This window comes from Bombus pascuorum, chromosome 5 (genome assembly GCF_905332965.1).
Source record: "Bombus pascuorum chromosome 5, iyBomPasc1.1, whole genome shotgun sequence".
Classification (NCBI taxonomy): domain Eukaryota; kingdom Metazoa; phylum Arthropoda; class Insecta; order Hymenoptera; family Apidae; genus Bombus; species Bombus pascuorum.
In genome coordinates, this window is record NC_083492.1 from 8,352,074 (window position 1) to 8,376,220 (window position 24,147).

General features: G+C 30.4%; 3 protein-coding genes and 1 long non-coding RNA gene across 11 annotated transcripts; 3 read left to right on the forward strand and 1 right to left on the reverse strand.

The window, feature by feature from the left end:
* Positions 1 to 805: 805 nt before the first annotated feature.
* LOC132907121 (uncharacterized) lies at positions 806 to 5,285 on the forward strand. 2 transcript variants are annotated; one of them, XR_009658120.1, is made up of 4 exons: positions 806 to 928; positions 1,299 to 1,503; positions 1,550 to 1,717; positions 5,081 to 5,285. It is a non-coding gene; the product is annotated as an uncharacterized LOC132907121 (long non-coding RNA). The 2 variants fall into 2 exon arrangements; XR_009658119.1 differs by having other exon boundaries at positions 822 to 1,029.
* Positions 1,819 to 3,091, forward strand: LOC132907119 (thioredoxin, mitochondrial). The gene has a single exon (XM_060959891.1). The coding sequence runs from the start codon at positions 1,950 to 1,952 to the stop codon at positions 2,373 to 2,375; it is 426 nt and encodes a 141-aa protein (XP_060815874.1). The 5' UTR covers positions 1,819 to 1,949; the 3' UTR covers positions 2,376 to 3,091.
* On the reverse strand, positions 3,287 to 13,412 carry LOC132907113 (pecanex-like protein 1). 2 transcript variants are annotated; one of them, XM_060959874.1, is made up of 15 exons: positions 13,056 to 13,412; positions 12,529 to 12,775; positions 12,091 to 12,369; positions 11,637 to 11,989; positions 11,416 to 11,559; positions 11,092 to 11,336; positions 10,759 to 11,018; positions 7,351 to 10,661; positions 6,807 to 7,268; positions 6,605 to 6,749; positions 6,267 to 6,525; positions 5,841 to 6,194; positions 5,634 to 5,746; positions 5,287 to 5,564; positions 3,287 to 5,198 (listed from the first exon to the last, which is right to left on the reverse strand). In XM_060959874.1, the coding sequence occupies exons 1-15, from the start codon at positions 13,206 to 13,208 to the stop codon at positions 4,917 to 4,919; spliced, it is 6,885 nt and encodes a 2,294-aa protein (XP_060815857.1). In that variant the 5' UTR covers positions 13,209 to 13,412; the 3' UTR covers positions 3,287 to 4,916. The 2 variants fall into 2 exon arrangements, with proteins under 2 accessions (XP_060815857.1, XP_060815856.1); XM_060959873.1 differs by having other exon boundaries at positions 5,634 to 5,758.
* A 152-nt stretch (positions 13,413 to 13,564) lies between these two features.
* LOC132907114 (mitogen-activated protein kinase kinase kinase 10-like) lies at positions 13,565 to 23,564 on the forward strand. 6 transcript variants are annotated; one of them, XM_060959876.1, is made up of 16 exons: positions 13,571 to 14,316; positions 14,393 to 14,689; positions 14,791 to 15,025; positions 15,106 to 15,323; positions 15,408 to 15,748; positions 15,886 to 16,066; positions 16,166 to 16,314; positions 16,399 to 16,571; positions 16,712 to 16,732; positions 16,901 to 17,147; positions 17,249 to 17,368; positions 17,909 to 18,106; positions 19,543 to 19,572; positions 21,878 to 22,289; positions 22,401 to 22,736; positions 22,799 to 23,564. In XM_060959876.1, the coding sequence occupies exons 2-16, from the start codon at positions 14,499 to 14,501 to the stop codon at positions 23,523 to 23,525; spliced, it is 3,579 nt and encodes a 1,192-aa protein (XP_060815859.1). In that variant the 5' UTR covers positions 13,571 to 14,316; positions 14,393 to 14,498; the 3' UTR covers positions 23,526 to 23,564. The 6 variants fall into 6 exon arrangements, with proteins under 6 accessions (XP_060815864.1, XP_060815863.1, XP_060815859.1 ...); XM_060959877.1 differs by having other exon boundaries at positions 14,424 to 14,689; XM_060959878.1 differs by having other exon boundaries at positions 14,438 to 14,689.
* Positions 23,565 to 24,147: the final 583 nt, after the last annotated feature.

Genomic DNA, 24,147 nt, shown 5'->3' on the forward strand with positions numbered 1-24,147 from the left:
ACCTTCCCATTATCCAATTCTTTTAAGTCTTTAACATTTGTTTCTGATATATCTAAACAATTCAGCTGAAAAAATATGAATTTTTGTTAGAATAAATTATAATGTAAATATTTACATTGCACTTACATGATTTATAAGTAAACACTCCCAAACATTTTATAAATATAACCAAAATATTTATTATTTAATAGGTATTTTATTATATTTTAATTATATATCAAAATATTTATTAATGAATATCTATAATAATGTAACAAAAACTAAAATTTAATTTGTTCATCTTAATTAAATAATTGTATTACAATATAACTTCGAATAATTCATTGAAATATTAGTTATTGGTTGTTTATAAATTTCTTTTATATGACATTAATACTAACCCATTCCAATAAAACTTCGATCCATAGTTTCATGATATAAAAAAGGCAATTACTTATTTACGCTTATAAAAATAATAATAGTTAAAATTTATACGCTCCTTCGACGTATACTTTTAACGTTCCATTGAAGGTACGTTTAATTTCAAATATTCACTGCTTGCTTCACTTTGCAGGTTAGGCTGCCTATTTATATTATTATAAAAATATCCCTACATACTGTATATATATTTACTTAAAGTCCCTAAACTTGCTAAATTTTTGCTATTTTTTAGTGAACAATACAAAGTTTTTAAAAGTTAACAATATAAAATGTCTATAGAATAAGTCAGTCATTTCTAATTTTAATTTTTCGCTTTTGTAAATACGTGTATATGAAACAAAAAAATTCTCTTTGAAATACTTTGGGAAAATGGACTTGTATATACATATTATCTTATTAAAATATAAATAGTCAACTTATGTTATATACTTGTTTGCAACAATTTATAGCTGAAAGGTACAGATTATAATGTAATTGTTTTTTGATGTTTAATTATCTTTTTCTGTCAGTACGTAATAAATGATTTTTTAATATTTTTTATAAATAAGTTATTCATATATAATGTAATTGTGCTATTTTCAAAAAATTGTAAAATATGAATAGATAAAGGTAATATGTAACAAGAAAATATTCATATTTATTATACATTTTTTGCATATATTGTTTAAATAACGAAAAATAATGATAAACATTCATTATTACAATAAGAATTTAAGTTTTTATATTTATATATCTTTATTAACTTTTTCTTAACTTTCTTATCTTATCAAAATCATTATTTAACATCTGTATGTTCTATAATTCTCGTATTATTAATTTATTAAATTATATTAAACCATGTATTTATATATATAAATTTATGAATTTCTTGCTTCTAGTGGCATGACTAATTTGATATTTGGAGTTGGTATAGGATTGTTTCTTATCTTAATTCTTTGGGCTTTGGCTCTATTCGTATTTATTATTTCTTTAAAAATTGAAAAAAATATTGGCACTCTTGCTATACTTATAGTTAGTATATGCACAATCATTTTACTTACATTGCCAAGGGCATCAGAGAAATCTAATACCAATGACAAAAAGGTAAATAATTATTTTAATATGAAGTTTTAATATTTATTTATATTAGATACATAATTTGTTACAGATATATGATCATTTATTCATCTGGCGTATCTTATTACTAATATTATTAGTAATATCATCTATTATTAGTTTAGTGGGATATATAAAATTTGAGATAACAAAATCTATCAAACCAATTCGAATAACTAATTGGATTTTTTAAAAATCTGTAGTAAGTATTATTCCTTTGTTATAATGTTACAATAATGATATTCAATTAAAGTAAGTTTAAAAGTACATTATTAATTGTTTCCATTTCTATGAATTTTCAGAATTTACTAATAAAACAGAAGTAGTTCTTACTAACCATGTAAGATAATTGGAAAAGACTAGTTTAGCCTGATCTTTTTATATTTAATATCTTTGCTTAGTTTGTGATATAGTAACATTTAAAAAATTATAAAATGTTGCGTAGCATTACCAAGCTTTCATCGGTTCTAGTGAGATTTGTTTCTTCGTCATACCAGAAGAATAAGCAATTTGAAATAAATAATAATAGTGAATTTGTTAGCAAGGTAATGAACAGTTCAGTACCAGTCATTGTAAATTTTCATGCTGAGTGGTGTGATCCTTGTAAAATATTGACACCTAAATTAATTGAACTCATAGGACCAATGGATAAACTAGATCTTGCTATTGTAAATTTGGAATCAAATCCAGAATTAGTACATATTTTTGAAGTAAAAGCTGTGCCAGCTATTATAGCAATTTCAAGCGGATTAGTAGTTGATAAATTTGTAGGTTTAACTGACATAGATATCATAGAAAATTTAATACAAAAACTTACGAATACACCGATAAATTCTGAAAATGATAAGGGAAAAATTTAATATGCATCTCATGTATTATATAAAATTATTAAAATAAATAATTTAGTGCATTTTTTTAGTTTAAATTGAGCTATGTAATTTTGTTTCATTGAGCAATAATATTATGTGATGCTAGGGTAAAAATATGAAATAGTAATTTCAAAAAAGATAACATTTTTATTATTTTATTTATAATTTTTATAATATTTTGTGTTAATTATTTTACAAACACTTAGTAATTTGTTATATATATCAATAATATTATAACATGGTTATAAAATGATTTTTGAACTGATTGTGTATTACATACAATATGCTATATTAATTAATATTAATGGGACTTTTTTAGTCTACCATTTCAATACATTAACTGTACTTATTAATCTAATCCTAGTTTAAAACTGAAGTATATTTCAAGGAACTTACTTTTTTTGTATAATCGCTATCGCTATTTGTATATCTCTTATTGGAATACAGTCAATGTGATTTATTTCAATAAAATTTGTTTAAAGCACGTTATGCAATAAAGTTAACAATGGCTCATTAAATAATGAATGCAAATCTAAGATGATAAAGCATAAGTGATGCAAGGATTTAAAACAAACTGTTATTTAGTTTGACTTCTAATTTTATATTTATTTTTAATTTTGAAGCAATTCTGTACAATCTATGTATGAAATTACTGTTAATTACAGATAGTAGGCCAAAGATTTAATAAAAAACATTTAATCCATGTATTCCCTGGTAAAGTAGATTTTTTTATCCCTTGGCAGCAAGCGATAAATATACATAAATGTGTACAAACAATTAAAAGACTAGCTAAAATTTTTTTATCAGTCAGATGCTTTCAAAAAACACCATAATAAGGCAATGCTGTGATTTCTTGGTTACTTGCAAAACTTTTTATCTTTTGTGTTAAACATATTTAAAACTTTTTCTGTTTTTTTTTTTTTTTTTTTTTTTTTAAGCAAAAGAGTACTTTGTACTTTTGCAAGCAACCCTATCATTCTTATTCGTTTAGTAATCAGTATATATTTTAATATGTACAAAATTAGGTGAAAACTTTCAATGAATCACTTTCGTAAGAGAAGAAATGATAATAAATTTATTTTTCTTCTCCGGATAAATATTGTGGTGTATTTGTCCATAATAATATTTATTACGATATTTGGTTTTGTTTGGCTTTATTATTATTAATTATTATTCCCAATGAAAATTATAAGAGGCATATATCAAATATAAATACACCATCATAGTTATCCAGATTGTTATACAATAAAGATATACAAGTGAAAGATTGTGGAGTTACATTTAACACTACTATTAATGCACCGATATGTTTTGTAGAGGCAATCTCATGGCCCCACAAAATTACACATTCAGTAAATACATTTGGACGCTTTAATCTTGCAGAAATGTTACGCATATATATATTTACAACTTATATATCAAATAGTTTAAAAAAAATGTAACAAAATGTAGAAAAACACGAATGATATATACAAATTTCTTCTGATGTTACTTGTTGTTATTGAGCATATTCGATATTAGTAATATAGAAATACGTTTTTCCTTTTTAATAAATAATATAATTTGTAACAACTTTTATCCTTACATTCTAATTTACTCTTAGAGATTCGTTATAAATCGTACTATTATAATTTCAAAATAAAGATACTGTTCATTGAATAATATTGTTAAAAGTTCTAACATTAGCAATTATTGTGTTTATCTTTTTTAACTTTACCTTAGATTATTGGTAATTGAAATAATAACTTTGCAAATTGAAGGTTTATGATTTCATTTTATAAAATTATTAACAATGATATAAAATAGAACGCAAATATAGCAAAATTAATATTTGAATATATTCAATATTATTACATTTTATACTAACAAAAATAATAGTTTAGCTAGTTAACAACAAGTAATATCCAGTTTTCATCGCTAGTAAATCATCTAATCATTATATAATACAGAATATAATACAACATGATACAATTTACTTTGCATTGAATAACTTGGCGATTGACATTAGTCTTCTCAGTAAATGTGTAAGAAGTAATAATTCTTTAATTACTATAGTAAATATTAACTGCTTTTTGTATAAGTTTTGGAAATTCATCTTTTCCGAGAATATTTTAAAAGAACTGTATCTATTGGGAAATCATTGCAATGAAAACACAAATACGAATGGTTAGAAAAGAGATATCGAGAAAATGGAAATTTTAGAAAAATCGTGTAATGAAGAGTATTCTGTAGCTATATGTATATGTATATGTGTTGTGACATACATGCGCTGACGCGCGAACGCATTCTCCCTTTCTCTCTTATATATTAGAATTAAGAAACTAGTGTTAAAATTCGTCGCTTTTCAGTATTTACAATTTCAAGAACAATCTTCCATCAAAAACCTTTGTGTTTATTATTTTGTAACTGGAATGAATTCTTCATTTTTAATGCATTCTTATCAGTATTTACGATGCATGACGTAGATTCAAAAAATGACTGTATGAAAATCGCCTTAATGTATATTACTGCAGAAAATTAAAAAATACTTCATCATACTTCTGCCCCCAAATCTTTTACACCTTGTTCCGCTATTGGAACATATTTATCATCAATTTTGACAAGTAAGATAACTTTATCTACGTGAGACCGCCGATTAGGATCACGATGATTCGGAGACCAACAATGAACAACGCATCCTTCCATACCTCTTTCAGGTACCCAATGCTGCCATCCAGATCTACCACCCTGTTGTCTCATTCTTTCATCTGGCCAAATTACGTCTATGCGGCGACCCAAATTAATAGCATCATACACTTGGTTAGGATCTATGATCTAATAACAGATAAATATACATAATTTTTGATGAACTAAAGAAAGAGATGTGTCATCATCAACAAAATAAATTTTGTTTTCTACTTACACGTACTCGTTGTAAGATTTCATCCTTTTCGGGTTTATTTATGAAACTCGTTTCACATTTCGTTTCAGTTTTAATATCACTATTGCTAAGAAGACCGGCTAAACTAGCAAGTGTCGAAGTTGTAGGTTTCCCAACCGAAGCCAAAGATCCTCTGTTTCCACCTAAAGATCCAGTGTTTGCTCTTCCTAAAGAACCACGTCCAGTCGATCCACCAATTTGACACCCAGAGTCTATGGATTGTGAACCAGATGTATTATGACCTGTTGATTGTCCATAACCTACATAAAAAATTTTATTTTTATATTGTGAAGTCATCAATGTAGATAAAGTATGATGATTGGAAATACCTAAATGAATATTATATGTAGTCATTGCATACACTCCATCATTTCCAAAGCCTCCATCATCTTGAGATCCTGTCCCTCCTGACGAACAACCCTGACCACACCTTCTTCTGATTCTATAAATAATACTTGTAATAATAATAAACTTTATGAACTTTTCACTAATAAATTATGGTTTATATAATTATATGACATAATAATAAGACATACCTCTGCCATAGTTTTAAGATATTGCTTTTAATTATATCGAGACTCAAAGGTCCACCGATTATGGAACATAATTGTTCATTAGTCTCTGCATAACTAGTTATTAATGGTGAAACGTAAATCGGGTACCCAATTGGTTGATCACAGGAACTATTTATGATGTTCCTAAGAGCTTGTTTAGCATTTTGTATAGAGCCTCGCTCAGGATTCCTATTTCTCAAGTAAACTAACTCTTGTTGCTGCCCAGCCCATAAGCCACGAACACATTCACGATTCATTTTAATCACCCGAAAACTTAAAAAGCGTTTGTTAAGCATTATCACCTTATATTCATCAATACCGTCATCAAGTACATGTCTATAAATAGAAATAATAAATATTAATGATGTAATAAGTTAACATTTTATAAATATCGCATTGTTAAAATACCTGAGAGCTAAAAGACTGGGTGCACCATTTAAAACAGCATTTCTCCACAGTGGATCCGCTTCATGACTAATCACGAGATTTTTATCATGACTATCTATAGCTTCATAAAGAGCAGATGGTTCACCATACTGTTCTGGACTCATGAAATGATCTTGATGTAGTTTTAATGCCATTCTTACACCTTTTGCCACGACATTTCGTAATAAATCTACGTCATATAAAACCCATTCATCTCGAACAGATGTTATACGGAAATCTCCTAAATATATAAATGTACTTTTTAAACATTATTCTTAAATGTAATCAATTTTTTCATTATTTATTATAAAATAATGTACCTTTAAAAAGAGCATGTAATCCATATAAAAAAAATTCAACACTGGAAACTGTGTTATGAGATAATGCTCCTAAAACACGTCTTCCCAAAAGACTTAAAGCAAGACATAAAGATACCAATGACGAATTTCTTGATTTGTCTAATGTCTAAAACAGTTATAAATAAATAATGCTATACAAACGTTATTATGTTTGAAAAACTACCTTGTCTTGTTTAGTAACGCAATACTGTATCCAATCCAAATAAACATTACAGAAACTACTTCTTGTGATGCCGCATGTTCGGATATCGTAATCTTCATGAATGCTCAAGTTAAAAACTGGATCCAAATCAACGAAATTTTTGTCAAGCGTTATTTTTAGGGCGTCCGAAATATCAGAATTCTCCAACCAATATTTCAGTTTTGGTGATTTAACAGCATAGAAAACAATACTTTTGACATAGTAAGTAACTAGTACTTTACGAAATTCAAACACTTGGAGCATAGAAACTGCTGAATTATCTGAGATCGAGTATCCTTCTAAAACGTATTTAGCACTTGCAACTTCCCAAGCTAACCAGCGTTGACTAAAAGCTGCGTTTACACTTAATACGTTTGAAAAATGACCCATTTCACAACAACAACAATTGTCATTATCTTCAATTCCTTCAGTGATTGCTTCTACCTAAAAATCAAAGCATTTTCAAATTTGAGTGTGTTTGTTATTTTGTTTAGAATTTTAAATATCTAAAATAATATATATATACTTCTCTTTGCTGACAATATGTTCCCCTGAATTCAAGACCTCTTAATTGAAAGGTTACTAGACCATTTCCTAATTGAACAATATGTACCAAGCAATTCAAGTAATCAGATGCTAGTAGAAAACAATCGCCTTGTTCCACATTTCCCCACCGACCAAGGGCAAGGTCTCCATACAGGCTATGTTGCAGAGATCTTGTTAATTGTTCATAGAAAATTGAATTCAAATTATTATCATCTGCTCCTATGTTTCGATCTAAATGCGAAGACATTCGGGTATTTGAGTGGTCTACTCTTCTTGTCTTATAATCTCGTTCCCAAAATTTCACTGGACGTACATATGATGTTATAAATATTGCACTGCCCAAAACAGGATTTAAAGGAGTACTTAAAAGTGCAGAAATTCCTGTTTGTAAGAACAGCATAGCAGAATGCGGAACGGAGAAAGGTTGGGCAAATGCATGAAACGCACTACCCCAAGTAATTTGCCAAGGTGCAATATATGTGACTACAAATCGTATTTTCAACAGTAGTTCATAAGCTTTTGCGAAAACTATTCCTGTGATAAAATAGTCCACCAAAAATGTTTCGCTGAGATTTCGAAAATCTAGTTTGAAGAACAGAACAGCAAAAATCAAAACCAAATAACGCGTTGATGGATCAGAGTATGCAGATCTTAAAGATTTTAATCCACACACAACTATAATCAATGCTCCCACACTTTCTCCAAACTTAGCTACAATTTTTGATGAACATTCTGTAAGTGCTCCCAAAAATACAACTGGATAGAGAATGTTCCTTTCTAAAAAGCACAGACAAACATATGCCTTTTCAAACCACATAATTTTCACAGGTTCACGAACTTCAAATTGTGCATATTCATGACTACGTAATACTGGTCTTGATAAGCACAGCCATGGCAATTGTTTTCGAAGTTGTGGTACAATGTAATGTAGCAAAAGTCCAAGGCAACTTGCAATACCCCATAAAACTGGATTCAGTTCTGGTTGTAAGGCTGTAAACACAGTTGAACAATGGATTCCAAAAGATAGAGTACCTATCACTGCACAAACTATTAAATCATTTTTTAATCTTGCATTCACTGTTGCTTTTAATTTTTCAGGTAATGGATCTACCAATTCTGTATCTGACATTTGTTCAGTAAATTTAATTTTTACATGTTTTTTTCTTTCATAAATTTTAAGTTTTACTTCTTTGTATGTTGTAGGTACAGTATCTCCATGAGATGTATTCTCAATGATTTTAGCTTCTTTTTCCTCTGTATAAATTTCTGGAGGCCACAAATTTGTTTTAACAATGTCCCATATTACTGTAGGATCTGAAGATGATCTACTTAAATGGTAAGATATAGCGACTAATAAACCCGCAAAAATAGAGAATAAAATATGCTGTGAGGATTTAGGCTCTGTAAGTGCTCCGTAAGCAAATCCATACAATATAACAACAGTGACTATGCTGCGAGAGAGACAATATATTGAAGAAATTAAACTTGTGGTTGCATTTCCACCAAATAAATGGATGTCTATATGTTCACAGAGATACATTAGAAAAGTATTAATTTGTGGAAGTAACCCGAAGGAAAATATAATAGGAAAGCATAAAAGAAAAATTAATAAAATATTACGAATCTGCAATAGAACATCATAATTAGGAATCCTTAAACCATATATTTGAAATTCAGATGCTTTAAAATTTCTCAAGGATTCATTAAAGATTAATATGAATCCTGAACACAATATATAATAAACAGGCCGAGAAAATACTATAATGCGATTGAAGCCATGTATTGGGGAAGCTGCATCGGGCTGAACGGATTTTAATAATGAATATTGACAGCCAGCAGTTACAAAACAAAACACGAAAGCAAATATATCTTGGTAAAATCCTTGCTGGAGCAATACGAGACCCAATCCCGCAACAGCAACTGCTAAAAGCGTCGAAATAATAATCTCAAATATTGTTAAATTTCGATCTAATAAGGCCAACAAAAATAAACGATCGAATCGCACTTTGATATGCGGTAATTTGCCAATTTTCCATTTATAATAATATTGCTTGTCTTGTCTTGATTGTTTAGGTTTGGATTCAGATCCATCTAAGCCACCAATAAATCGATTCCAAGATAGACTTGTATTTATGTCACCCACTGCACACGTCTGTAATGTTAAGGCAGGCCTATCTCGGCGATTTGAATCTGTTGGATAAATATTCAAATTGAAATATCCCAATAAATTTCGTAATCTTTGATTTCTCTCTGTCATTGATTCTATACGTGATAATATGTCTTGATGGAACTGATCTCGTTCTAAGGTTTCGAGTTCATATTGAATAGAATTTCCATTATTTTGATGAATTTGATCACGTTCCGAAGTTTCCACTGGATTTGACGATAATGAATTTTGTGCTTTGGTTTGATTGCTTTCTGGACTGGACAGAACAGGTGGTGTATCTATTATAACACTCAAGTCAGGAGAATTCAAAGATAAACTACTATAACTATTACTCAAAGAGTCTATTAATTCCCAATTCGCATCATAATGTAAATTTTGATTAAGTTGCTGACGTAATAATGTATTTAATAATTTATCGTTATTGTTAGAAGGAACTTGCGCAGCTGCAGCAACACCAGATCCTTTCTCATCGAAGGTGTAAGCTAGCCAGCGGCCGTTTTCATCTCGAAAATAAGGTACAGTTGCTTCTACAGCATCGTTATGATTAGCAACTAAATGACATTCTTCGTTTGATATTAATCCAAATAAAGCAGTAAGTGGAACGACGTTATCATCTCGATTCCGATCTCGTGGTACACGAGTCGATCGAATCGAACATTTCAAAGGAACACGTCTTTTTCGTGCCGTTCGAGTCTCTGAATTGCGGCTTAATCTTAAATCTGAGACGGTGCTAGATTGACCTGGTAATTCTCGGCCAGATGTCAATAATGTAGCTAACAAGGAAGATGCAAGACTAAGTGTACTTAACTCGTTGTTTGAACCGCTAGTTTGCTCGAATCTATCAAATCTTCCATCTCTTCTTCTATCTTTTTCTCTTTTGACTTCTAATGTTCGTTTTAATTTCTGTCGGGTTTGTTCAGTAGTTGTAATATTATCATCTATAGCTTCTATTGCAGGTTTTGGACGGCTTTGTTTAGGTATTGCACCTTGATGACGTTTATTATCTGTTTCTACTTGTGGAAGTAACATTCTTTTTGCCTCATTTTCCATATTCGATGAATATGTTGTATACTCAAAAGGCATCATATTAGATGAACTAGAATCTGGTTCTTTACTATGTAATCCTGTGGAACAAAAATTTAAGAATATTGTTACTTTTTCTCGCAATTCTTTTAAAAATAAATACCCATTTGATATAAAAATTTAAAAGTTAGAACTTACCTTTATTTGTTCGCGATTCTATTGTGCAATCACCACCTTCAAATAATTGATCTATTCCAACTATACTTCCAACGTTTAAAGGATCATCTATATTTTTCGATTTATCTTGTTTATCTTTAAACAAGTTTTCTAAATCCGAGAATTCACGGCTGCTTTGGCTTGCATTACTGTATCTTCTTTTAACACCGGACTTTGGTTCTTCAATTAATGCATCACGAGAATTTGCAGAATCATTATCTACACCACCATCTTCATTACGTCTAAATATGAGGTTAAATTTAAGAAATTTATGGATTAATCGTTTAATACTTACTTTTATTATGTTTAATTTACCTTGAAAATCTATCTTCAAATCGGCTAGTACTAAGACTTCTGTCCCGATTAGAGGTAGCATTAGTTTCACAAGTCTTCCGAGTAAGTAATGGACTATAAGAATCCTGAAGGCTAAATCCTCCAGAACTTTCATTAGCAAACTGTTCATCACTTTGTTCTTCTATAGGATGTACTATTTCTGATCCATAACTAAGATATGGTAATAATTGTAATTGGTTTTTTTTTAATGTATTTTGGGGTAATACCTTTAAAATATATACAGTTTTTTAATATAATTTTTCATATAAACACATATATTACTACACCATATTATCATATTGATACCTTTTTAGTATTAATTGTTTCAAGACTTTGCGGATGGAGAGGTAAATTATTGTCATCTGTAGTGTTTATATTTTTATTAGTAGCACCAATTGTTTCAAGACTTTGTGGATGAATAAGTTGTTGATGTGGCTTTTTTGTAATAACCTTGTAAATAAAGAAAGTATTTTAAATACATTACTTAATTATTCGTTTTTCCAAATAGAAAATTCCTTCATTTTTACCTCTAAAGATTGTGGATGTGAGGAAATTTTATTTTTTTCCGTATCTTCTTTTTTGGATATAATTTCTAAACTCTGTGGATGATCATTCATTAAATGTGTTTCCATTGGAATTGAGTTAGAATTGAGACGCCGAACACTTTGGTTTGATTTCCAGTAAGGATAATCATCTCCATGGTGTTCCAATTCTAACGAACTTGTTTGTTTTATTTGACTTTCAGAACCTGTTTTACCAAGACTACCCTGTTTGGAATGACGATTTCGTGAATCTTCAGATGCATGTCTGCATAATTTTCTTGAACCTTGTCGATCCTCTTCAGTAATTACAACACATTTCTGTCTTTTCAATCTTCTTTCTATATGTATTTGAAATTTCCCAAAAGAAACATTAATATGTATAAAAATAGGGTAATATTGCATTATAGAGGTTATATCATAAAAATTACAAAATTAATACCATTTATTATATTTCGAAAACATGGTTCATGATATTGCGCAGAACCTAATTCTGTTTCGTGTATATTTATACTAGATACCATTGGTTTAGTTAGCTGTTGTGCTTCTTCTGAACTTTCTGAGCTATTTTTTCTGTGAATTTCTACTTTCAAATCTATAGTTGAACTAGGCTTATCTCGATTATATTCAGATGTTATACTATCTGCATCTGCATTTTGCACATTTGATTCAATAAAAGAGTTACGTGATGAGCATTCTACAGGTGGTGTATCTGTTTTTCCTACATGTAAAAATAATAAATTGATAGCAAAATTTTTTTAATATAATTGATATAATTTTAAAAGTCAAAGAATTCAATAAAATTCAAAGATTAATTTTAACATGTAAAAGGTAAAGTTAATAGATAGATTTAAAAAAGAAAAAATATAGTCTATAATACCACTTAAGACTTGCAGTTCTATTCCATGATCTACTTGTTCCTGTGATTGTTCCCTGCATTTATTATGCACTGTGCGTCTTTTCTCACTTTCTGATCTTTGTTGGCTAATAGCTTGACCTGATTCTTCTAAACACTCAGTTGTATCATACATGCAATGAAGTGTATAGTTAACATACTTTATCGTACCAAAAAGTGCTCCAATTGAAGAACAATATGCTACCCAAATATATAACGTTGATGGAAAATACTATAAAATAAAAAATTGTCATCTTCAAAGTTTATATAACAATTATATGGTATCTTCAAGTGTACAATTATGAGAAACTTATATATGTACAAATGCATTTGTATACATATGATGTATGCATGTATGTGTACACAAATCAAAATTCATAAAGTCTAAATAACAAAACTCAACACATGTTATGTAAATCTACCCGCGGTTAATGTAAACACACAGTTTATGTTATTTATCTAAAATGAATGACTTGCAACTAAAATTAACGCATACATATAAATATACTTACAATATGTATAATAAATGGTAAACAAAGTAAGAAAAGCCAAATGTACAAGTGAAATGTATTTGAAAAAACGTCGAGACGGGGATCGTAAAACCAGCCTCCTGTCAGGCTCGCCCAGACGCCTTGTCTTAAAATTTCCAGCATTTGAGAACCCATACCAATTGCAAAAGTGCTCCCTCACCATCTTCCCATCACTTGCTGTTTTACAGCTTTATTCGTAGTCTGTCTTTTCTATTTGAAAAATTGCGTGGCAAACAATAAGGCGATGCATTTTATCTTAGCTTCTTAATCAATGGATTTCGCGCACACGACTTACTGACTTTGCAGCCATCTTCACATCTCAGATGATTTTGAACATGAACAATATGATTTCATATATGATCAAGCTTCTATGATGTTTTGCAAAATTACTTTACACGAGTCGTTTATTGACGCTTATTATAATTGGCAATAATACAAGTGAAACTCATCTAGTACTGTTCAAATATTTCTAATATTCGTTAAAATATATACTTTAATTGATTAATTGTCCGTGGTAAATATAGTTTCTTGTTGGACTAATTCGCGATCATCATGTTGCGGATAAACCTTATACAATTCAAATATCATAAGCAACTTTTCGAACATCCTTTCTATGAATCTTGGTCCAATATATCACGTCAACGGTGGGGCCGTCAAAACGAAACATGGCGTCCGTTAGGTTATTGCTATGAGTGCTGGTTCGTTTTCTATCATTAAATGTGGAATCATCGTGCGTTTTGCGGGCTGACGCAAAGCGTCGTGTCCTCGGGGAGGCGAACACGTCGCTTTCAACCCTGCATGTCTCTCGTACATTATTCCTAGTGCCGATTCAATGAAAAGAATCGGCCTTACCAATAGTGGCTTGTGGGTATACACACCCCGACGCGAGACTCCAAAGTGGTTTTATGGCATATCGAGCTTTTTTCTACTCTCCTAAAATTTTTTCTCCACTACTCTACATAGGAGTATGGTCGACGAAAAATCACAAGATCTTCGTCGCTTTATTGCCGGACTCACAAATCAAAATGCCGGTCACCGTTAAAGTGTTTTTATGCCAGGGGTGTTAGTGATCACCTCTTCTCATCTTGTTTTTCTTGTAAAATTTGTGCGTAAAATTAAATTATTGTCAAAATATTTCATAATTGGTTTACATTCGTGTATTGATTATGATTGAAGAAGAAATGTGTGTTAAATGAACATGAATTGTGTAAGGATGTGTACAGTGTTGAAAAAATAATGCAAGGTGTATATTAAACTTTCACCACTTCTTATATATGTTTGTTTAGTTTATTTGAGACAAACTAACAATACATTTAAAGTGTTCTATGTTATTTGTGATTCTATTAATAGAATATTACGCTAAGGTTGCAAAACAAGAAGGTATAATTTCCAAAAAGTGGAAGACTAAGAAGAGTGTGAGGCCATATGCCGCCAGCCGGGCTATCGGCAAGAGGCTTGTCTACCTTGATGGACCACGGACAACCAGATGCTCGTCATCGGAGCGAGCGATTTTTACTTCATCCAGAGAATGGATCCTCTAATTCTCATAGTCCTAACACAGCCAACTCATCTCCACGATACCAACATAATAGTAGAACAAATAATCATTCCACAAGGTATGAAGTGTGTTATTATTATAGGCCCACAAATGTGTAATGTTTTATACACTTATGATAGTGAAATAAAATATATGTTATTTAAATTTTGTGCATTTTAGTTACGGATATTTATATGGGCGTACATCTAGCAACAATATGTCTGATAGCAGTGTTTCTGATACACATAGTGGTGGTACAGCAAGAACTGTTTCTCAACAGACTAGTCCATCTCATGGTACACATTCCTCTTCCCAGTCGAGGCAAGACAATAGTTCGACAATTTTCACAGCATTATTTGATTATGTTGCCCAAGGCGAAGATGAATTATCTTTACAAAGAGGTGAAACAGTTGAGGTAAAATGTTTATTATAAATATCTGTAAAATTAAATATCTTTGATTAGGATGCATATATACATTTTATTTTATATGCTAGGTCTTATCTAAGGATTCAAAAATCTCAGGTGATGAAGGATGGTGGACTGGAAAAATCCATGGAAAGGTTGGTATTTTTCCAGCCAATTTTGTTGCAGAAGCAGAAAGTATTGATCGAGTTTCATCGGTGATTGATAAAGTTCAACCGGTTGAAATTGACTTTGAAGAATTACAATTAGAAGAAGTGATAGGTGTTGGTGGATTCGGAAAGGTTTATAGGTATATAAAATACTATAAAATATTATAGTTAAATCTGTTAATAGTTCTTTAGAACAATATTTATAATAATTTATAACATTTTAGAGGATTTTGGCAGAAACATGAAGTGGCTGTTAAAGCAGCCCGTCAAGATCCAGATGAAGAACCAAGTGTTACATTAGAAAATGTTCGACAAGAAGCTAAATTATTTTGGTTATTGAAACATGAAAATATTGTGCAATTAGAAGGAGTTTGTTTAAAAATGCCAAATATGTGTCTCGTAATGGAATATGCACGAGGTGGTAGTCTGAACAGGGTTCTTAGTGGTAGAAAAATCAGGCCTGACGTACTTGTTGATTGGGCAATACAAATTGCTCGTGGCATGGATTACCTTCATAATAAAGCACCTATAAGTCTTATTCATAGGGACCTAAAAAGTTCTAATGGTAAGACAATTAACATATTAATTATAAATAAAATATCATTACTTCATCATTAATTGAATATAGATATCATTATTTGAATATATATATTTTTATATGAGACATGTTAGAGTAATACATATTATTTTTTTTTATAACAGTATTATTGAGCGAGCCTATAGAAAATGATGATCTACAATATAAAACTTTAAAAATAACTGACTTTGGATTAGCAAGGGAAGTTTACAAAACAACTCGCATGTCAGCAGCCGGCACATATGCTTGGATGGCACCAGAGGTTATTAAAAAGAGTACTTTCAGTAAAGCCAGTGATGTTTGGAGGTCAGTTTTATGTACCTCCTATATCACTTTAATTGCAATAAATGTATCTACATAAATAGTAAAATATCTTTTCTTTTTAACACATGAATACATCTACAGTTATGGCGTGCTTCTATGGGAACTTCTAACTGGTGAAACACCTTATAAAGGAATAGATGCTTTGGCAGTAGCATATGGCGTTGCAGTAAATAAACTCACATTGCCTATTCCATCAACTTGTCCTCAACCTTGGAGGTTTTTAATGGAAGGTACGTAATTATATAATCATTTATATAATCATGAACTATTTTAATTTGTATAACCTTTAAAATAAAAAATGCCTTACCATTTAGCTTGTTGGGCATCTGACAGTCATTCAAGACCAGGATTTGCTGAAATTTTAGTAGCATTAGATGAAGTGCGTAGTGCATTTGCAGCTACACCACATGAGTCATTTCACACAATGCAAGAAGACTGGAGGCTTGAGATTGAACAAGTTCTTCATGGATTGCGCATGAAGGAAAAGGTATAAATTCGAAATTTCTTTGCCTTGCAAAAAAGGACTTCTACAAAAATAAAATTTTTTCGTTACTGTAATTAGCATACACATCATTTATATCAGAATAAATAATGTTTATAATCCTTCTTTTATATGCTTATGCAAAGGCATGCCGTTCATTAGAAGAGGTAAGATAATGTGTAACTACAGTTATTGACGTTAATAATTATATTGGTTTATAACAAATATATATACCTATCTATACTATATTATCACTACACAAATTTTTTGTTTGCGAAAACGCATTTGTTTATCAAACACATTATTATAACCCTTTTTATATGTTTGTTTATTAGGAACTGCGCTGCAGAGAAGAAGAATTAACAAAAGCACAAGTGCAACAACGACAACATGAAGAAAACTTAAGGCAACGGGAACAAGAATTAGCTGCCCGAGAAATAGATTTATTAGAACGTGAACTTACTGTAATGATAATTCAGCAACAAAATACTCCTACACCAAACAAAAGACGCGGGAAATTTAAGAAATCGAGGTTAAAACTGAATAAAAAGGAGCCAGGAAGCAATATAAGCGCTCCTTCTGGCAAGTATACTGTGTTATAATTTATCTTAACAATTTTGCATAAAATTTTAAATGCTCTAATTATAAAGTTAAATAACCACCATATGTTTTTATCCCTATAGATTTTCGTCATACAATAACTGTTCAACATACAGCGTTAGATCGAGGAAAAGTACGAAATCCATCGAGACCTAATAGTCCACCAGGTTCGCCTAGTATTCCACGACTTCGTGCAATTGCATGTGAGTACTTTGTTTCCAAGATTTTTAGTAGTTCATAATTTCGATGAATAATGAATGATTTTGCTCTAAGATATTTTTTTAGTATTTTCAAGAAATTTAAATTACACTGTTTGTGCTTTGTAGTCACATTGTATTAATTTAACATCGATTTTTATTAGCATGGTGTGAATAATTGGATATATTTTGATATATTTTTGAAAAATTACATATATATGCATATAATCTATGTTGTGTTTTTCGTTTCCTTTTTCTTTTTTACTCTTTTGTAAGAATGTAGAAAAGAATGATAATTTCAAGATTAGAAGAATTATATGATTGTAATCATTTAATGTAGAAAACCAAATGCAGAACATTTTATGATATTGAAATATTTTTTATAACTTTTAGATAAAAGAACTTTTTAATAATGAATATTACTAATAGTCCTCATGAAACACCTTTATCTTTTTGAAGCGCGCATAAAGTTTAACAGAGTCTAGGGTAGGAGGGAAACTTAGTACTGTAGTGAGTAGCGTTTTGTTTTTTGTCTTCCTCCTTTAGTACCAGCAGATGGAGTAAAGGGTAAGACTTGGGGACCATCAACACTCCACCAACGCGAACGTGGGGCTATTATCACGCAACCACCAAATCCTGCATCTCCAGGTGGCAAACGGTGGTCTCGCTCTGCTCCAGATCTTGAAAAGACACCCCTGCGTACCGCCCTGTTGGCACATCGTTCCCCGCTTCTTCAAGAAATAGGTAACCCCTCCTCCAGAAAGTTGTACTCCTCAGCAAATAATTTGATAGACAGTCAACCAGGATTTAACTGTCACACTAGGATTAGCTATAACAACATTCCAGAAAATTCTAACAACATTGTGCAAAGCTCAAGCTGTTCACCTTGCAATATAGGCGAAGACTCAGTTATTGTGGACAACGATATTTATGAGTCTGTGGTCTTACATAACAAATCGGCAGATAATCTTAAAACTCATTTCTCGGATGATCATTCAGTCATGGACAATTACACAAAATCTACAGTTGGAAATAATTTAAAAGCTTCACCTCCTAGGAGTCAAAAACATGTGATTGGTGACTGGGAACAGTCGTATTCTTCAAATTTTGTACAAAGCGTAGCGTCTAGTTTGGTTGGTACTGCGAAACGTGTAAAAAAGAAGAAACGCGAGAGAAGTAAATCGAAAGAATCAAAGCGCAGAGATAGCTCAGAATCACGATTAGCCGCTTTTGCTGATTTCTTTCGTTCCCCCTCTGGATCAAGGAAAAGCTCTTTAAATTCTCCGCATAGTACGGAACGAAAAAATTCTGTTACCATTAAAATTAATGATACAGATGGTTTAGAGTCAAGCCCTGAAAATTCAATAGGTAAAAAGTTTCACCATAAATCCAGAATTTCTAAGAGTCCACTAAGAGTCTTCAATAAGATGAAGGCTTGGGGAAGTCGGGATGCTTTAGATGATAAAACTGCTGTTGTTAAAGTAGAATATAGTGCTCTAGACAATACGATATCTATACCACAATTTAATCGACGTGATTCCGATCAAAGTAGTGCAATACCTAAATTCTTAACTGCTAATTCACGCGAAGGAATAGATTTCGAGAGTTTCGAATCAGAACTTTGTAATTTTGATTCGGAACATTCAAATGATAGTTCCATTTCGAAAAATTCTTTAGGTTTATTCTCAGATAATAAATGCAAAAAATCCCCTACCTCTTTTGACTATGTTAGTGGTATATCAGATGCGTGTTTCAAACAACGCGCTCCGCAAGTAGATCAAAGTTTCAAATTGAATTCCTCTTTAAGTAAAAAATCAAAGAGTAACGAATACTTGCGTAGTTGTGAAGATCATGTTGATGCTATAAATTCAGTTATACATGCATCTGGTTATATACAGGATTGTGAATGTCAGAATTCCCAAATCAATTATGAAGGGAAAAAGAATTTAATCGAATCCTTAAGAAATGCTCCTTCCCATAGAAGTTCAGAAGATGTGAATACAATTATTTACAACTCACCTAAGACTTCGATTGCAGAGAAATTTTTAAAGAAGAATGATAAGTAACATTGCATTTCACAAAGATAAAGATGTGCATATCACTCGTAGACGCGTTTCACGAAAATGTCTTCTTTTTGTTTTATATGTTTTAGTAACAGTCCTATATTTTCTTTACTGCAGGCCTTTCTGAGGAAAACATCTATCCCACTCGTAAGTCTCTTTATATTGCTGTGCAATTGTTTCACATTTTATAAGAGACCTGATTGTTTTTCTTCTATATCATTGGTCAATGATATTTTTATTTTTTCCTTTTACATTATTACAAAAGTAAAGATCTCAGATGGATAGTGCCTTTATATGTTTATATTTTCCTTCTTTATTTTCCTTTTGCTAAATTATATTTAAGTAGATTGTGCTTAGAACTATTTTTATTAGAATGCATGAATATGCAGTTCAGTTAAATTTTTTATTTGCTGATTATCTAAAAAGGATATCTTTAATATATAGATATATTTTTAGTGATACATGTACAGTTGCATACATTTAATGATAAACTCTGTTTTCCTTTTTTATGTTGATAATATGTTTAAGATTATTTTATTCTGTTGAATTTTTGGAATGGTACATATTATTGCTATGTATCTTATAAGAAATAATTTTTAATTTTACCAGGAATCAGATGAAGAATTGAAATTCGTTTTATCTGCATAAATTGATAGTCTTGTTAATTAATTTTAATTGATGTCTATCAAATTACATAATAGATATGTCATTTTAGGATATTTTAATAAAGGGTAGTCAATACCCTGCAATAATCTAAAAACTATTTATCCTAATTTAAACTGATAAAAACTTCATATTTTGAACTGTAATTTAATGAGTATATAAAGTGTAAATGCAGTCTTTCTGGTGTTGGTTCTTTTCTGATGTTATCTGGAGTATATAACATTCTAACAAAGCAGAGCTAACAGCCTCTTACTATGTCAAAAGAAATCATGTGCTTCTGCCACTACAACAAAAAGTTCTACATTAAAATTGATGCCTTCAATTAGAGGCGTTTATGGAAAAGAGTGTTTTTATATAATTATACAATCCCCAAATTAGAAAGAAATTGAATCAAAATTAAAAAATTATTATGCAAAATATCATATATTAGTTGCGAGAGTAGAGTTGTATCTTTTCTTCATTGCTTTATATGCATCTAAATCAATTTCAGATTTTGTTAATTATTCAACCTAATTTAACAGCGATTTCATTTTTGTATTATCATAGATTTTCGATATTTTTAGATTCTGAAATTTTGCACACGTTACATACAACACATGAAGCAACACGCACACTTGTATTTAGAAATAGAAATTTTTTCAATAAAACCTTTTCAGTTGGACACATTGAATTTTGTTTTTTCGTTTTCTGAATTTTTACGCTCGGTTTGTGGTTATATTTATAATATTAAACAAATATGTATATATATTTTGATTACTACGCCTATATATTGAAACAATATATTTTAAATATTATCTATATAAATCAACAATTTTTAACATATTTGTTTCAAATAATTTACTAACTAAGAATGAAATAAACAATAAATATTTTATATTATTTTTTTCTATATGAATTAATTTTTTATATAACTACATATAATCGAGCGTAAAAGAATCCTTTTGCATGCTTCCAGTAGGATCCTAACAGTTAAGGCCATTTGGGTTTGGTCTTTTTCTTGTCTTAAAATTCCAATTTTATTTGTGATAAGCACACCATTAATTTTGTATATTCTTATCATATATTGATTTGAGTACAATATATGTATAAAACGTTTTTATAGCAGTATTGTACGACTATTTATTTATTTATTAATGCACAGGCAAAATTTATAATAAATAAATGTTAAAAGAGAAAAGAACATTCTGAAATGAGGAAATGAAAATTATATAGGGTAAAGAAAATTTTATTTATGATTAGTTAAAATTAGTGCTTATACATATTGTCTTAAAAATAGTTTTTATCTTCTTCTTTCTTTACACTCTGCTTTACTTTCAAAGTTTCAACATTTTGCAACATTTTTGGTTTACTTTCAAAATATGGGTTTTATGCATTTAACATGAATGTATTTTAGATAATGTACAAGCTTTTTGAAAATTATTGATAACAAGAAATGGTTCAAAGTTCGTGGCATGTAATATTTTAATATAATGCACGTAATACATTGTGCTTATACATATAAATAATTGTAAGTAATGCAATAACAAGTAAGCATGTTATAACTTTGATACTAAACTGTTTATGTTAAATTTAATATAATAAACATGTATAATATTAAAAGGCTTGTAAAATTTGCACATAAAGGTAAGGAATAAAAAATAATAATAGTGACATAGTATCTTAATCAATTTAATATTATAAAAAGGAAAGTAAATACATTAATCATATTTTGTAATTCTACGTACACATATTTTTATAGATATATAGCAATATCACCATTATTATTGTAGAAATCTGATTGTTTTTGTAGATTATACAACGTTACCACCTGATCTCTCAACTGACTGGATAACATCAGATTATCCTTTGAAGCCTGGATTAACTGGACCTTACATTATGCCAATGCCTGTACCAATGCCAACTCTTTACAATGGGGAAATGAAGAAACCAAAGTTAAGCATAATAGAACTGGTTTTATACAATATCGCAGCTATGTTAGCTGGAGTAGCTACTGGATATGATGTAAGAATGTCAAACATATCTCCAATTCATCCAAGATTATATCCACGGCTTGGTGAATGTGAAGATGAGCCTCCGCGGTGGTGGTTTCAAGCAGACACCGGATCAAATCGTAATTCTGGTTATCTTGGACCTGATTATGAATTTAGTTCAAGTAGTGGTTATCCTCATAATACGTATCATGGACCAGCTAGACATTACAGGTATAAAATTAGAACATTAAATTTGTAATAATATTTTCTGTTTTTATATATATACATATATTAACAAGTTCTTTATATATTCATGTTATAAATAAGACAATTATTATACAGGCCATTCTTAAGTAATATGGGTGCTATAGCACCTGGTCTTCCACCCAGTGTGATGCCTGACAAACCTCTAAGATTCACTGATTCACCACAACATTATGCAAGCAATACAAGTTCTAATGCACCAACACCAAGTCCTAGAAGAAAAAGTAGCAGCACTAGCAATGAAGATGTGTACATACATGATGCAGGAAGAGTTGATCGGATGGAAAGAGTACCAGCAATATATATGGGCAATGTTGCTCCTTTTCCAGACTATGGACCTCCAGTATATACAGTTGTACCACCAGAATATTACAGATCACCAGAACCAACGTATTTTGTACCTACAGATTATCAGTAAGTAATTATTTTCAGATATGGATTTTTAAATATTACACTTAAACCTTTTTCTTCTTCAGCGATAGAATGCTTGAGTGTCCCGAATTTCCACATGCTTATGATAATCCAAGCAGCATAAATAGTCCAGCTCGACCAGTTTCAAGACTTCCTTCGTATACTCATCATCGTACTTCATCAAATGTTTCAAACGCGAGTACATCGAGTCAAAGTAACATTAATCCAACATTTCGTTTAGAAGATGAGGATGATTATTCTTTATATTCACCTGGACATTATTACCAACGATCTTCAAATATTGTCTCAAATGTTGGAACGTATAGTCCTAGTATGCTTAATCATGAATATGGTTCTCAATTACTGACGCGTCAGAACTCGCACGATTCGAATTCAAACTCTGGAGAAAGACCCAGTAATCTAGAGGTAGTTAGTCGATTACGGTCAAGTTTAAAACGATCTAATTACTCGTATAATTCTCCAAATAAAAGCGTAAGTAAAAATAATTCCGGTTCGGGTACTCCAACAAATCCTACTCCACCAGATTCTTTAACATCTGAGGATTCAAGTTATGTTTCAGCTAAGGATAGCCAGATCTCCATAAGTAGGGTTCGATTTTCTCCAGTAACATTTGATCGAGATGGAGTTTCGCGTGAACATAGAGAAACATTACTTGATATTCCCGTACATGGACAAAATCAAGATGCTACCATACCCTTACAAGCTAATCGACGAATGAATAGAAGTAGAAAACCAAGTATTTCTGAATTAGAAAGAGAATTTTTGTCATAGCATTGGCTTATTTAAAATGAAAAAAAAAATGATAAAAATTAGAGATTCGAAAAGTTTTGTCAATCTTGAAAGTAACACTTAATTGCAATCACACAAATCAAACAGTTTATGATGCGGCAGAAATTTATCGAATCATAACTAGAAAATACAGCGATGCACGTTGTCAAAGCACTGCCTCCTGCAAAACATTTTATCATGTATTGGTCATCAAATACAGTAAGAATGTAACATTCCATATACTGAGACATTCTTATAAAAGACTCTTGTATTCAATTAGACTATTTTTAATTTGATAAAGAACTGATATGTCTCATGTATGTTTTGTAGAAATAGTATAATTACCAAGACCACAATTTTTGCATTTATCATTCTGTACTACACAATGTTTTTAAATCATATTTTATGTATTATAAATGTTTTATTCATACATTCCGCACATCCTGCATCTGCTGTTAGCATCTAGCATACAAATATCATATATTTCTATTATTTGCATGAGTACTTGAAAAACTTTGGAAAAGGATAAATATTTTAATTCAAATACTCTGAAAAAACGTATATATAAAATCATATATACATACTTGTTATATTATACAGTTTAAAATATTAGCTCCTTTTTCAG

Coding starts and splice junctions, on each gene's coding strand:
- LOC132907119 (XM_060959891.1), top strand. CDS start 1,950: ATGTTGCGTAGCATTACCAAGCTTTCATCGGTTCTAGTGAGATTTGTT.
- LOC132907113 (XM_060959873.1), bottom strand. CDS start 13,208: ATGGGTTCTCAAATGCTGGAAATTTTAAGACAAGGCGTCTGGGCGAGC. Junction 6,750..6,806: donor GCGTTACTAAACAAGACAAG/GTAGTTTTTCAA, acceptor TAACTGTTTTAG/ACATTAGACAAATCAAGAAA. Junction 5,565..5,633: donor TACATATAATATTCATTTAG/GTATTTCCAATC, acceptor TTTTTTATGTAG/GTTATGGACAATCAACAGGT.
- LOC132907114 (XM_060959876.1), top strand. CDS start 14,499: ATGCCGCCAGCCGGGCTATCGGCAAGAGGCTTGTCTACCTTGATGGAC. Junction 16,315..16,398: donor TTGGAGGTTTTTAATGGAAG/GTACGTAATTAT, acceptor CTTACCATTTAG/CTTGTTGGGCATCTGACAGT. Junction 16,733..16,900: donor CATGCCGTTCATTAGAAGAG/GTAAGATAATGT, acceptor TTTGTTTATTAG/GAACTGCGCTGCAGAGAAGA.